Genomic DNA, 12,324 nt, shown 5'->3' with positions numbered 1-12,324 from the left:
CCAGTGTTTAAGAGGTATTTGGACAATGCCCTTAATAATATGCTTTTGGTCAGCATAATAAACTTTTGGTCAGCCCTGAAGTGGTCAGGCAGCTGGACTGGATGATCATTGTAGGTCCCTTCCAACTGAAATATTCTATTCTATCCTATTTTCAAGCATATGATACTTGTTTTTAACAGACATTCTTTGCTGCTTCTAGCTGCCTAACTTTTATTTATTGCTAAATGTAAAATGTCCTTTCAGGTATTCAGTGACATCTTTCCCATCCACAGAAGTTGGGCTTTTTAATTTTGTGTACAAGTGGGGCCACCTCTTTACCCTGCTGCCAGATGGAGTGAAAAGTGCAGCGGTCAAATCAGCTACATGCAAAGATGGTGCCATCTAAGAAGAGCACCAGGAAACAGACAACAACATTAATATCTCCAAGTTTGTCTCAGTACCCTTGCAAGCTACCAATAGCATCGACCCGCAGTCTTATCCGACCTGCATATTCTCACAACTGCCACACCAACTCCTGAAGCGATCTTTCCTAGTCAGACACCCCTCCTAGTGACTGCTCTGTGAGGGTGACCTGTGGGGTTGTTAGGATGTTACCTGCAGAGACACGCCTGGTCCTGCCCAAGCAGACAGCTGTCACAACAGGGGAGAGCTTTGGGCTAGGAAACCTGCACCCCACTGGCGAGCGCTGCAGCAGCTGGTGCTCTGTGCCAGCACTCGAGGGATGTATGCTGCTCCCACCCTGGAGTCAGGAGCCCTCCTCTTTTTCCTGAGTTTAGATGCCCATGAGACATGGCCTGGAGACCCACAGTTCAGCCCCCAGCAATCTGGCATTCGACCAGCAGACAAGAACATTCTGGGAGCCTGAAAACTGCATTACTTTTTCATTGACAGTAAAATTCATGGGCGTGTTTTCCAGGGTGCCATTCCAACAGCTGGGGTCAGGTTTTCACAGAGAGTTAAGAATCTATCTGCATACCTGGAAAAGGGGAAGGTTCTCAGAAGCATCATAGACAGAGCAGCTCTTGTCACAACCTGAATGACCCCAATATTTTCCTGATCATTTTGAAAGTCTGCCACGAGCTTTCATTGTTAAATCAAAAACATATTTCTCACAAGATCTGTTCCCAAGAGCAGGTGATAACTGCTCCTCTGCAAGCAGGAATGAATGCTGAGAACTTGCGTCTTTTTACATACACTGTGTTAGAGCACTTCATAAGCATGTCTTGGAAGAAGAGGGAGCTGCGGTCTATGGGTAACGTTCAGGTTAAGTACTTCAGTAATCTGCAACCATCTGACATTCACAGACAGAAAAGGCAATGAATTAATTTAATGATTTAAGGATTAGAATGAGTTTGGTTTTGTATCAGACTTGGCTTAAGAAGGATGAGCTGGATTCATTAGAAAATGAAGTTTAATTAATAAGCTACTTCTAGTTAAAATTAGCTAATGAAGTTCGGGGGGGGGTGGGGGGGGGAGCGGGGACCAAAACACCCCAGAAAGCAGTTTTAAACCAGACTATGTGACAGTGGTTTACAGCTCTGCACTTACAAGACATGAAAACAGAATGAATGTGACAACTGCTTATCTTCACCAATAACTTAGAAACCAGTATTTCTTTGAATTGACGTTTAAATGACAAACTCTGTCCACACTCCATAGTTTGGTTTTGAGCTGCATCACTTGGATTTATAGCCTGCAAGAGATAGCAAGTGCAGAGCTTACGTGCAGTCCATCACTTTTTCATCCCAACTGGAACAATAAAGCCAGAAAGATACCGCATCTCCTTGAACTAAAGATTTCTGCTCCGTCTCTGAGCCTGCACAGAAGTTGAAGTATAAGCATAACCCCATTTTGGAAAGAGAGAGACGAGGCAGCGGCAGGACATCTGCAGAGCAGGGGAGGGGAGCTCTGCAATATTCATAAGCAGCTCCAGAATCGGGATGCTACTGCACCTTCCCTGGCTGTGCCCAGGGCGTGACTGGTGACCGGCATCTCACCCACTGACCTAATTAAAAGGCTTAAGGGTCTGGGGGAAGAAAAAGAAGGGATTTCATATCCAAATACGGTGTAAGCACATGCTCACTTCATAACAGCTCTCAGGAACGTTACAACTACCTTCCTCTTACCTCTCATATTGCACAAGCCACACTACCAAAAACCAACTCAAGTGCTGCTGTTTTGGGCTGTCCTCAAGCAGGGTAGTTGACAATAACTGTAGGTAGTTGACAATAGCTGTAGCATCTCAGAGGTAATGAATGGAGTTTGTCTTTTGCTCTGAGGGCCACATGTCTTTCCAATACAGAGGGGTATGAGAATATCAAGATTAGAAGATTCGGTTAGTCCTGTGCCAGGCCGATTCTAGTCTACTGGTCATGAACTGTATTCCTTACCTAAAAGGTAACAGGACTGTACTGTGCACAAGTATCCTTTGTGCAAATACAATTACGCTACCAAGACATACTGGTGAGTATTTCCAGAAGCAGGTTGTTTGGTACCTGCCCATGAAACACTCAGGATAACAGGAGGAGGAAGATGGGAAGATACAACACTGTTTAAGAAACATCCAGTCAACCTTTCCAGCAGTTTGGTACAGTTCATGCATTTGATCACTGCAAGCAAACATACAGCTTTAATCTACACAGACATGGACAGTGTCTCCCAGAGAGGTGCTATTTGCCATGGCACTAAAACACTTGTCATTAAAGTTTTAATGAAATCTCGTCCACTTCTACTTTTTCCATAGGAAAACCCAACTATTTCATCTTAATTATTCAGAAAGTATAAGTTCTAGACCATGCAGACTCAGTTTACTAAATTTAGGTCATGGACTAACTGACTCTTCATTCCACTTGCCTTCATTTTAGTAACCAGCATTGAGACTGGCAACTCAGCAATCACTGCTGAAGACAGAATGAATAAGAACAAAACTGGGTATTTAAATTTTAATATTCAAATTTTTTTTAAACAAGCCCCAAACCATTAATTATCCAATCCCACATGAACGTGACTGATTATAGGATAATTATCTGAACTCAGTTCCTGCAAACGTAAGCCAAAACATGCTATAGCTACTGTGCTTGCGCCATCTGCACTGTTTAAGTACAAATGCACCCATCTAGCAGGAATACACTGAAAACTCAATTATGAAAATGCCACTTCACCTTTCACGTCTTTTCAAATGCACCTAACGTGTAGCTGAGGCAGATAACATGACCAGAGCAGTGCAGAGAGTGGTGCAAGAACAGTGCATTTCAATAACACCCATTTCTAGTATCCAGAGGAGGCTGCAGCAGCTCAGCATGCTGAAAGCTAGGCAGGATCTTTAAACACAGAGTTCATGGGAATTTGACAGTTCCCCTTCCTTTCATTCTCTACCAAATAACTCATGCTATTTTAAGATAATGGTATCATTAAGGGTAAAATATGAGCAGTTATTTTAAAACACACCAATGCAGCTAAACCGCATCAAGGCTCGCCCCGAAGTCTGGGTCCGACTCTGAAGCAAGGAATTTGCAAACACTGCACAACCCAGTTAAAATAAAAGGGTGAAAATGCAAGACAGCAAAGTACTGGCCAGCTAGCCAAGGTATATTACATATATAAAGGTTTCCTTGCCTAAATCCGGCTGCTGCTCCAGCACCCTGCGAAAGCTGGGAGCTCCTGTGTGACCTGAAGGCTGAAATCCTCTCTCTTAAAACAAAGCACACTTTAAGAAGCTGTTACACAGCATCAACCCTTGTGAACCGACAAGGAGGCAGGCAAGATGCTGCCGAAACTCAACAGCTCATCTCCCTGGCGGTATCACACCGGGCTGTGACACAACACACACTAGCGTCCGTCTAGGAAACAAATCTGAAGCTTCGAGCTCTCACCTGGCAGGAGCACACGCTGGCAGCAGAGTCAGCGCCGGCACAGGCACCTCTGGCACGACAACCAGTGCCGCTGGGACCGCCACGGGCCACGGCCAGCCCTGCCCGCGCTCCCGCTATCTGCTCGCTGGCGGCAGTCTCTCCCGTGACTCCATCGCCCAGGAATGGCAACCACCTCACCCCTCAGGGCACAGTGCTGCTGAGGGGGCCCGCAAACGTGGGGACGAGACACGCCAGGAGCAGACCCTAAACCTCCCAGGACCAGCTTCCTTCGCGTGGGACCGACCTGGAAGAAGCCCCACGGGGACAAACGGCGGTCAGGAGAGCTGCTAGAGGGAGACCATGACGCTGGGGCAGAGCCAGGTCGCGCCAGGCACCGCGCGTATGTACGCACAGGCAGAGTTCGCCAGCAAACCCTCCACCCCTCAGTGGGGTTGGATCAAATCCTCCTCAGCCGGCTGGCCGCTCAAAGGCGGGCTATTTTCTTTTACAAGTTAATACAGCTGGCAGAGAGGAATGGTGAGTGCTACTCACCCAGGCTGTATTTCTTTAAAAACAGAATGCTTAAAACAGAAACTTGTTTCTGTTTTGCTATTGTCATTTGCTAAGTTGCCCAAGATCCTCTAAAATCCCAGAAAAGGCTAGGAAATGAGAAGAGACGATTTAAAAGCTGACGGTCAGGACAGGAATTTATGGAATGAAATCTTTAAGGGCAGGAGCAGATAGAGGCAGCCAGCTAACGCTTTCATGCCCTGTCTCCGACCAGTAAATTAATTTCATGGGCAGATCAAGGCTTACAAGATGATTTAAAATACCTTCTTGTGATCTGGGCTTCTCCATATCAGCTGGGAGTCCTTGGCATAGCTAGCACGCTGCTGTGTCTCATCCTCCTGCCTTTTCCAGCAGACCCCTCTACAATGTCGCAGTTCCCCAGGCCTTACAATCAAGTGGTTTGTTGTAAGAGAACTAAAAATAGTACTGAATTTTTTGCTGAAGCACTTGCTTGAGTGAACATAGTGCCAGTCAGCCCATGCGTTACTGAGCTGTACAGACCTTTAATATTAAATATAGCCCAGATCCTCCTGAAAATATGGCCATTGACTTTTTTTCAAAAGTCATTGTTTCTTTTTTCTTCTTTTTTTTGAAAGACAGCACAAAATAAATCCTGTTTCTGACCGCTAAAAGGACGAAATGAGTGGAGTTGTTTTAAGAATATCCTCAGGGAAAGAGTGAGTCACTTAAACTGCTTTTATGATTAAAGATCCCTGGAGGAAGTGTATCTCCTTAGTAGCCTCTGAACTGTTCAGAGATCCATATACCCCCCTGAAAACCAAAGTTTCACGTTGTTGGGTTTTTCAATTTTGTGTTGTTTGATTTTGAACACCTGCTTCCAAGGACTTGTGGCATTTTAAAAGCCTGGTAAAACCACAGTCATTCTCCTGGTAGTTGCTTCAGCTGTGAAGTAGGCACCAGAGGGTGCCTGCCAGCAAGCCAGGATTTCTGAACCACAGAGAGTTAAGTCTTACTACTGCCGGTGGACATTACTTTGTAAAAGCATCTAGAAATCCAGACTATCACATAATATACACCAGCGAGATGGTGGTACCTATAACTTTAGTCTGTGCGACAGCGAGTCACTATATGACTATATTTAGTGACTTTGTAAGTCAGGATAAATCTGCAATAAAATTATTTCTTCGCCTCAACAAATAAACTGCCACTGCCAGAGTAGTTTTCCAGAAGTAGCTCTCAGGGCTAGAGTAGCATGGTACAGAGATACATGTTTACATATTTACATACATAAACACACATCCCCACATAGAGAAAGAGAAATCTATAGATACATATATTTTAAAGGAAGATTTTTGGGATGGAAGTAAACACTAAGAAGTTGGAGAGTTACTGGGACTATCAAGGAGACACACTGTTTTTTGTTGGTCTCTCAGATTTTTCATAGGAAGAAGCTGAAACCAGAAAAACCAAGGTGGTTATGGGGCCTGTTTGGCTGTTAATGTAAAATTGTCTCCCACATTTTTGTCTCCCCTCATACGTCTCTGAACATTGCTTTGTTTTTATTTGTTTTGCAGTAGAACTGCAACATTTTTGCCCTTGTGAAAGGGCTGGCAAATTTCTCCTACTCCTTTCTATTACTGACAAAACACGCTGCAAGGCAGCGTATAACATCTACATAGCAGCAGAGGTAGCCACAAACGTAACAGCATCTTCACTCCTGCTCCACTCCCCAGCTATTATTTATAGAGAGAAAGAGCACTAACGGAGCACAAAGTTCTCACTAATTTAGCCTCACTTTGCCATCTGTCACTTCCCATGAGTTCATCCTAATGAGAAAATACTTCAAAACACATTTGAGGACCAGCTGCACCCAGTGAAATCACCAGAGGAGAGGAATATTCCCCTTCCAATATATCACACCCGCATGCTACACAGCAGCTCCTTCCCCTACTGAAATCAAGGGGAATGTTGCCAGTAACATGAACGCAGCCCTGGGTCACAGCCTCCTGCAGTCACGTAGAGCAAGTTATCTCACCCAATATTATTTTTCTCAATAATTCACAACTCTCTACCCAGTCAGAGGGGCAACGAGGGAGCTAAAAACATTACCCATCACCCATGCCTAACCAGCCAGCCTTCTGCAGCTGCTTCTCCTGCAGCGTGTTCATCTATGGAGTGATCATAGAATACGAGGTTGTAGGGGACCTCAGGGATCATCTGGTACAACCTTTCTTGGCAAAAGCATGATCTAGCCAAGATGGCCCAGCACCCTGTCCAGCTGAATCTTACAAGTGTCCAATGTTGGGGAATCCACCGCTTCCCTGGGAGATTATTCCAATGGCTGATTGTTCTCCCTGTGAAAAATCTTCCTCTTGTGTCCAATCGGAATCTCCCCAGGATTAACTTGTACCCATTACCCCTCATCTTTTCCATGTGACTCCTTGTAAAAAGGGAGTCTCCATCTTCTATGTAGCCACCCTTTAAATTCTGGAATGTGGTGATAAGGTCTCCCCTAAGCCTTGTTTTCTCAAGGCTGAACAAACCCAGTTCTCTCAGCCTTTCCTCATATGGCAGGCTTCACAGTCCTTTGATCACCTTGTTGGCTCTCCTCTGGACCCTATCCAGCCTGTCCACATCTTTTTTGTACAGCAGGGACCAAAACTGAACACAGTATTCCAGGTGTGGCCTGACAAGCCCTGAGTAAAGTGGGATAATGACTTCTTTGTCTCTGCTGCTGATGCCCTTGGTGATGCAACCCAGCATCAAGTTAGCCAGGGTAGGTTTAGACTGGATATTAAGAAAAATTTTTACACTGAAAGGGTTATCAAGCATTGGAATAGGCTTCCCGGGGAAGAGGTGGAATTGTCATCACTGGAGGTATTTAAAAGATGGGTAGATGATATGGTTTAGTGATGGGTTTTGTCAGTGTTAGGTTGATGGTTGGACTTGATGATCTTAAAGGTCCCTTCCAACCTAGACAATTCTATGATTCTATGATCCTGTTGGCTTTCTTTGCTGCAGCAGCACGCTGTTCACTCATATTGAGCTTGTTGTCCAGCAGGACCCCAAGCTCCCTTTCCACAGAGCTGCTCCTCAACTGAGTAGATCACAGCCTGTGCGTCACTCCTGGATTACGTTTTCCCAGGTGCAAGACTTTACACTTGTCCTTGTTGAACTTCATAAGGTTCTTGTTAGCCCACTCTTCCAGCCTATCCAGGTCTTCCTACAGGTGGACAGGGTGGCCACTTCCCCACTCAGTTTGGTGTCATCGGCAAACTTCATCAGAGTACACTTGATCCCATCATCCAGATCACTTATGAAGATACTAAACAGCGTTGGGCCCAGTTATCAATCCCTGGAGGACCCCACTTGTGACAGGTTGCCAGTTTGAAAAAGGAGCTATTTACCACCGCCCTCTGGGTGCAGCCTGTCAGACAGTTCCCCACCCACCGCACAGACCGCTTGTCTAGACCATAGTGCATCAGTTTCTCTAGGAGGAGGCTGTGGGGAACTGTATCAAAAGCTTTCGGCAAATCCAGGTAGACAATGTACACCGCTCGCCCCACATCAACCAAGCAGGTTACTTTGTTGTAGAAGGTGATCAGGTTTGTCAGGTACGATTTGCACTTGGTGAATCCATGCCGGCTTTTCCTGATCATGTGCTTCGTTTGACTTGTGAAAGCCCCCCAGCAGGATTCATTCCATAACTTTCCCAGGCACTGAAGTAAGAAAAATGGGCCTGTAATTTCCTGGATCCTCCTTTAAGCTCTCCTTGTAGATGGGGATGACATTAGCCTTCTTCCAGTCTTCTGGGATGTCCCCTGGTCTCCATGACTTCTCAATAATTATGGATAGTGTCCTTACAACAAGATCAGCCAGCTCTCTTAACACCCTCGGGTAGGTATTATCGGGGCCCATGGATTTGTAGGGGTCAAGCTCCTGTAATAGATCACATACCAACTCTTCCTTCCCTGGCAGTGGGTCTGTGTGTTTGCATTAACCTGGATTTTTGTTCCCAAGGCCTGGGGCTCCAAGAGTGCTGGTAAACACAGAGATGAAGGAAGTGTTGAGAACCTCTGCCTTTTCGGCGTTGTTGGTGACTAATTCACCTCTCCTGTTAAACAGTGGGCCAATGATGTAAGCATTCAACAGGCAGACACTGCCTAAGCAGTCAGACATTGGCTGACACTACGCAGGGAAAGAAGAGTGGAAATAAAGGACGGTGGTTGCCAAGATTGAGAGAAGTTCACTACCGAACTTGCAACGAGATTGCTACTGCCACTGCCTTGCAGGGAGCTGAACCACATCACAGCAAGTATGCAGCATCAGTCACTGGAAATGCTGAGGTTAAACCTCTCTGTCCTCCTGAGAAAATTCCTTCTGAACATCCACCTAAATCCCTCAGAGAATGGTGGTACCATATAGTGGTGGGTCAGACTACAAGATGAATTTGGCTGGGAGCCAGCCCGCAAGACTACCAAGAATACCCTGGAAAAGAGTTGTCATTTTTTAACTGAGACAAAACCTCTAAAGCTTCGTGCTGTAGGATTCCTCATTACAAGTCGGGGTTAGCCTGAATCCTCTCTGTTACCACACCTAAGCGAATCAGCAGGGCTTGGGAGAGCACTGAAGAAGCCCAGAGAAAAGCCATGATGCAAGCCTGCAGAGCTCTCTGGCCACTTGCTCTGCCCGGGCCTCAAAGGTGAAGACTCTGAATGCACACAACTAATGCTTAAAACCTATTCAGTGACCAAATCACAACCTTGAGCCTTCACACTGTGCAAATGCAAAACAGTGAGTTACACTTAGGCTTCCTTAGCATTTTTGAAGGGTAGGCTTTTAAAAGCACAGGAGTTATGGCTCCTGATCAAGCACAGCAATTCAAGAAGAAAATAAACACCATTCTGTGTGTGAATGGTGAATTATACATTTCAACTAAGCAAGTCAATAGCCTTGCAAGGTGCACTACATCAAAGATCAGGCTCTCAGCTTCTGAGTTCCCTCAGTAAAAATTACACCGTCAATAGCCTTCTACCTTCCCCGCAGTTCATGGAAAAGGCAAGAAATCTCTCTCTGTTCCCTTTGTTGCCTCACACATCTGCTCTCTGTTGCACCAGGGAATATTTAGAGCAAACTTTTGAAAACAGCACATGTTACTGTGTCTGCCCCAGCACTGTCCACAACACTGTGGGGCTGCATTCCTGAAGTTTTTGGACATGGGTTGACACCAGGCTGCCCAGGCAGGGAGCAGCTGTGTGTGTAGGTGGGCAGGGAACAAGGGGAGGGATCGGGTGGTGGGAAACTTATCAACTTTGCTGCCTGCTAATGTCATGATCCCAAATGTGGCTCCCTGCATCCAGATTGTTTAACAAGTTTTCCTCTCCTGCTGGCTGGCCAAGATGAGGGGGACTGCTTTGCCAGACATTTTGCTTTCTTCCTCACTACCATCACCGGCAATAAATTACGTTTCTTACCTGATGAAACAAACTGCTTAGTAATTTCTGCTCTGCCTCTATGATCCGAGGCCTGCCGCTTAAAGTATTTGCTTCACATTTCCAACATCCCAATGAAATGATCCTTCGTTATTACTGGAGAGACTGTAACTGAGCACACCGGGATTATTTTTAATACTTCATGTGACTTCAGAAACCTGTTTTTTTCATAGTGCATGCTTAAATGGGACTCGAGCCCCGTCATCCCTTCAGTTTTAGTAGTTCGTTAGGCAGGAGCATTTTCAGGGGTGCCGGCTGGGCTACACTCATGTGAAAAGGCAGCAACACCCAGAAATGTGAATTGTAAGGATCACATGCTAATGTAAATTTAGCTGTCCAGCATATCTCTTGTGTTTTATGACATATGTTTAATAATATGCTCACATATATATTAAAGAATGACATATGAAGGAAGACAGCTAAGCAGTGTGGGTACTCACAGAATACTACTGAGTGGAATCTTTAAAATACCCATCAATCCCCAACTGCTAAGGGAATTTAGTGTGATAAGAACACTTTGCGTTCTTTGTTAAAAGCTCCTAGAAAACGTAGGGATGTCCAGACTTGGGTCTGCCCTCCACATTATCAGCAAGTCTCTCATTGTCAATAAAATAATCTCTATTGAAAGTAAAGCTGTCAGCTTGGCCCTCAAAATTACTAAAAACAGCATTACGATGATAGGCATCACCAGACGTTCCTATGAGAAGCTGAACTGTTCTTTCAATTACTTTGCTAGATAAAACTGTGCTATACACGTTCCATAGGTAGGTGAAAAGTCAGTCACATGCAAAACCATAACTACAAACTAAAGGACATATCAAGAGGGAGACGAGATTAGAATCACAGAAAATGAGAATCAGGCACAAAAATTATTTCCTGTGAGATCCAGATGCACCATCTGGTTTTTCATATGCTAATACAGGAATAAATCTTCCCGAGTGTGTTCCTCCATTTCCTTCCAACTTCACTGCAGTCCAAATCCAAGTCGGCTGATATGTAAGAAATGAGCCTTTTTCCTCATGTTTGTGCGTTTGGGGTTTGAGATGGTTATATTCATGCAGCCTGCGGGGATGCCCAAATACCTCTGAATATGACATGCTGGTATCTTCTCATGGAAGCTCCTGTCAGCTGTATCATGTGAAGGGCTCTCAGCTGCACAACTGTGTAACTTGCCCAATTACATTTTTGGCTGCTGTTCTGCCTTGCAGCTCAGAGAAACCCTCTCCAGAAGCTAGGTCACAAGAAGGAATTGCCAAAATATGCTACTTTTCAAAGAGCTTACTCCTAAGGGGAACAGGAGAGAGAACAGGAGACAGTGTTATAGCAGGTCTGGAAAAAAACATGAGGAAAAAAATATTGTGCTGTTGTAATCCATAAGGACAACATCTTTTCTGTCTTCCTCTTAGATCCGTTTGTTGTATATGAAATGCACAGGTTCATAAACACAAACTTATATGCAAATTGCACTTCAGACATTAACTCACTTTCAGTTTTGATGCTTGGGAAAGTATGGTGTTTGTGTGATACATCTGTCTTCTTGACATAAGCAAACACCAGCTGTTATTTGCTTGGTTTAAAAAAAATGAGTAAACAAAATTTTATTAATTAAATGTGGAATTCAGAAAGCTTAGATGTGGATTCAAAACTTATTACACAATCACGTCAACTTTGAGTCAATGGGAGCACATGAAACAAGACGGATATGCCAATATATTCTCTGTAGTAGTAACTTGGCACTTTATTTACATGCGCCATTAACATTCTTGTCTGACGTAACCAAGTATGGACTTTGCTATCTCATGTGCCTAAGCAAAATGAAGTCATATATACGCTGTGAAGTGGCCATATGCTGGTTCCACCTGTGTCTCCCTCTGCATCACGGTGAAATGCTGGTGACAGCACTGTCTTGGTTTCAAATCCAGAGAGGAAATCAGAAAATAAGCAGAGGTTCTGAAGATGGACATGGTTTTGAGGTTTCACCATGAAAAATAACCCTCTAGCTGGGCCAGAAAAGCACATTACTTGCTCTTACGTGGAAAACAAAACTCTTTGCCTTTGGGAAACACAGACAGCACATCCTGCAAGTCACAGGGTTTGTTTCCCAGCAATTTTTCCAACAGCTCAGTGACATGTGCCACCAGGGTGGTACAGTTCATCTGATATATCTCAGTTATGAATCCAGCTCTTTAAAGCTGTTCTGTCCTGGGTCATCAGTTCAAACACGGCCCTGGTCTGAAATGATTGAAACCTGCCATAGCCTGACACCTGCGAAGCAGCTCCACTGAAATGAGACAGTAGTTTTGCTCCCATTGCTGCTGGAGAAGCATCACCATAAAAATGACTGTAATCAGTAGCACCTCTGATACCCAGCTCAATAAAAGAGGCCATGGGCAGGGCACACGTGGAGGATGGACTCTGATTTTGTCCTATGATTTCTTCTTGTTCTGGAC

General features: G+C 44.8%; 1 protein-coding gene across 8 annotated transcripts in view; it reads right to left on the bottom strand.

The window, feature by feature from the left end:
- Positions 1 to 12,324, bottom strand: part of ARHGAP24 (Rho GTPase activating protein 24) — a 225,790-nt gene that overhangs the window by 82,788 nt on the left and 130,678 nt on the right. The window contains exon 1 of one of the 8 annotated variants that reach the window (XM_054202158.1): positions 4,685 to 5,030. The exons of 5 other annotated variants lie outside the window; for them this stretch is intronic. In XM_054202158.1, coding sequence (XP_054058133.1) covers positions 4,685 to 4,709 — 25 coding nt within the window. In that variant the 5' untranslated portion in view covers positions 4,710 to 5,030. 2 more of the 8 variants (XM_054202161.1, XM_054202160.1) reach the window with 2 other exon arrangements.

The sequence above is a fragment of the Rissa tridactyla genome, chromosome 5 (assembly GCF_028500815.1).
Source record: "Rissa tridactyla isolate bRisTri1 chromosome 5, bRisTri1.patW.cur.20221130, whole genome shotgun sequence".
Classification (NCBI taxonomy): domain Eukaryota; kingdom Metazoa; phylum Chordata; class Aves; order Charadriiformes; family Laridae; genus Rissa; species Rissa tridactyla.
The sequence above is the reverse complement of the archived record's forward strand: the minus strand, read 5'-3'. Positions and strand labels throughout refer to the sequence as shown.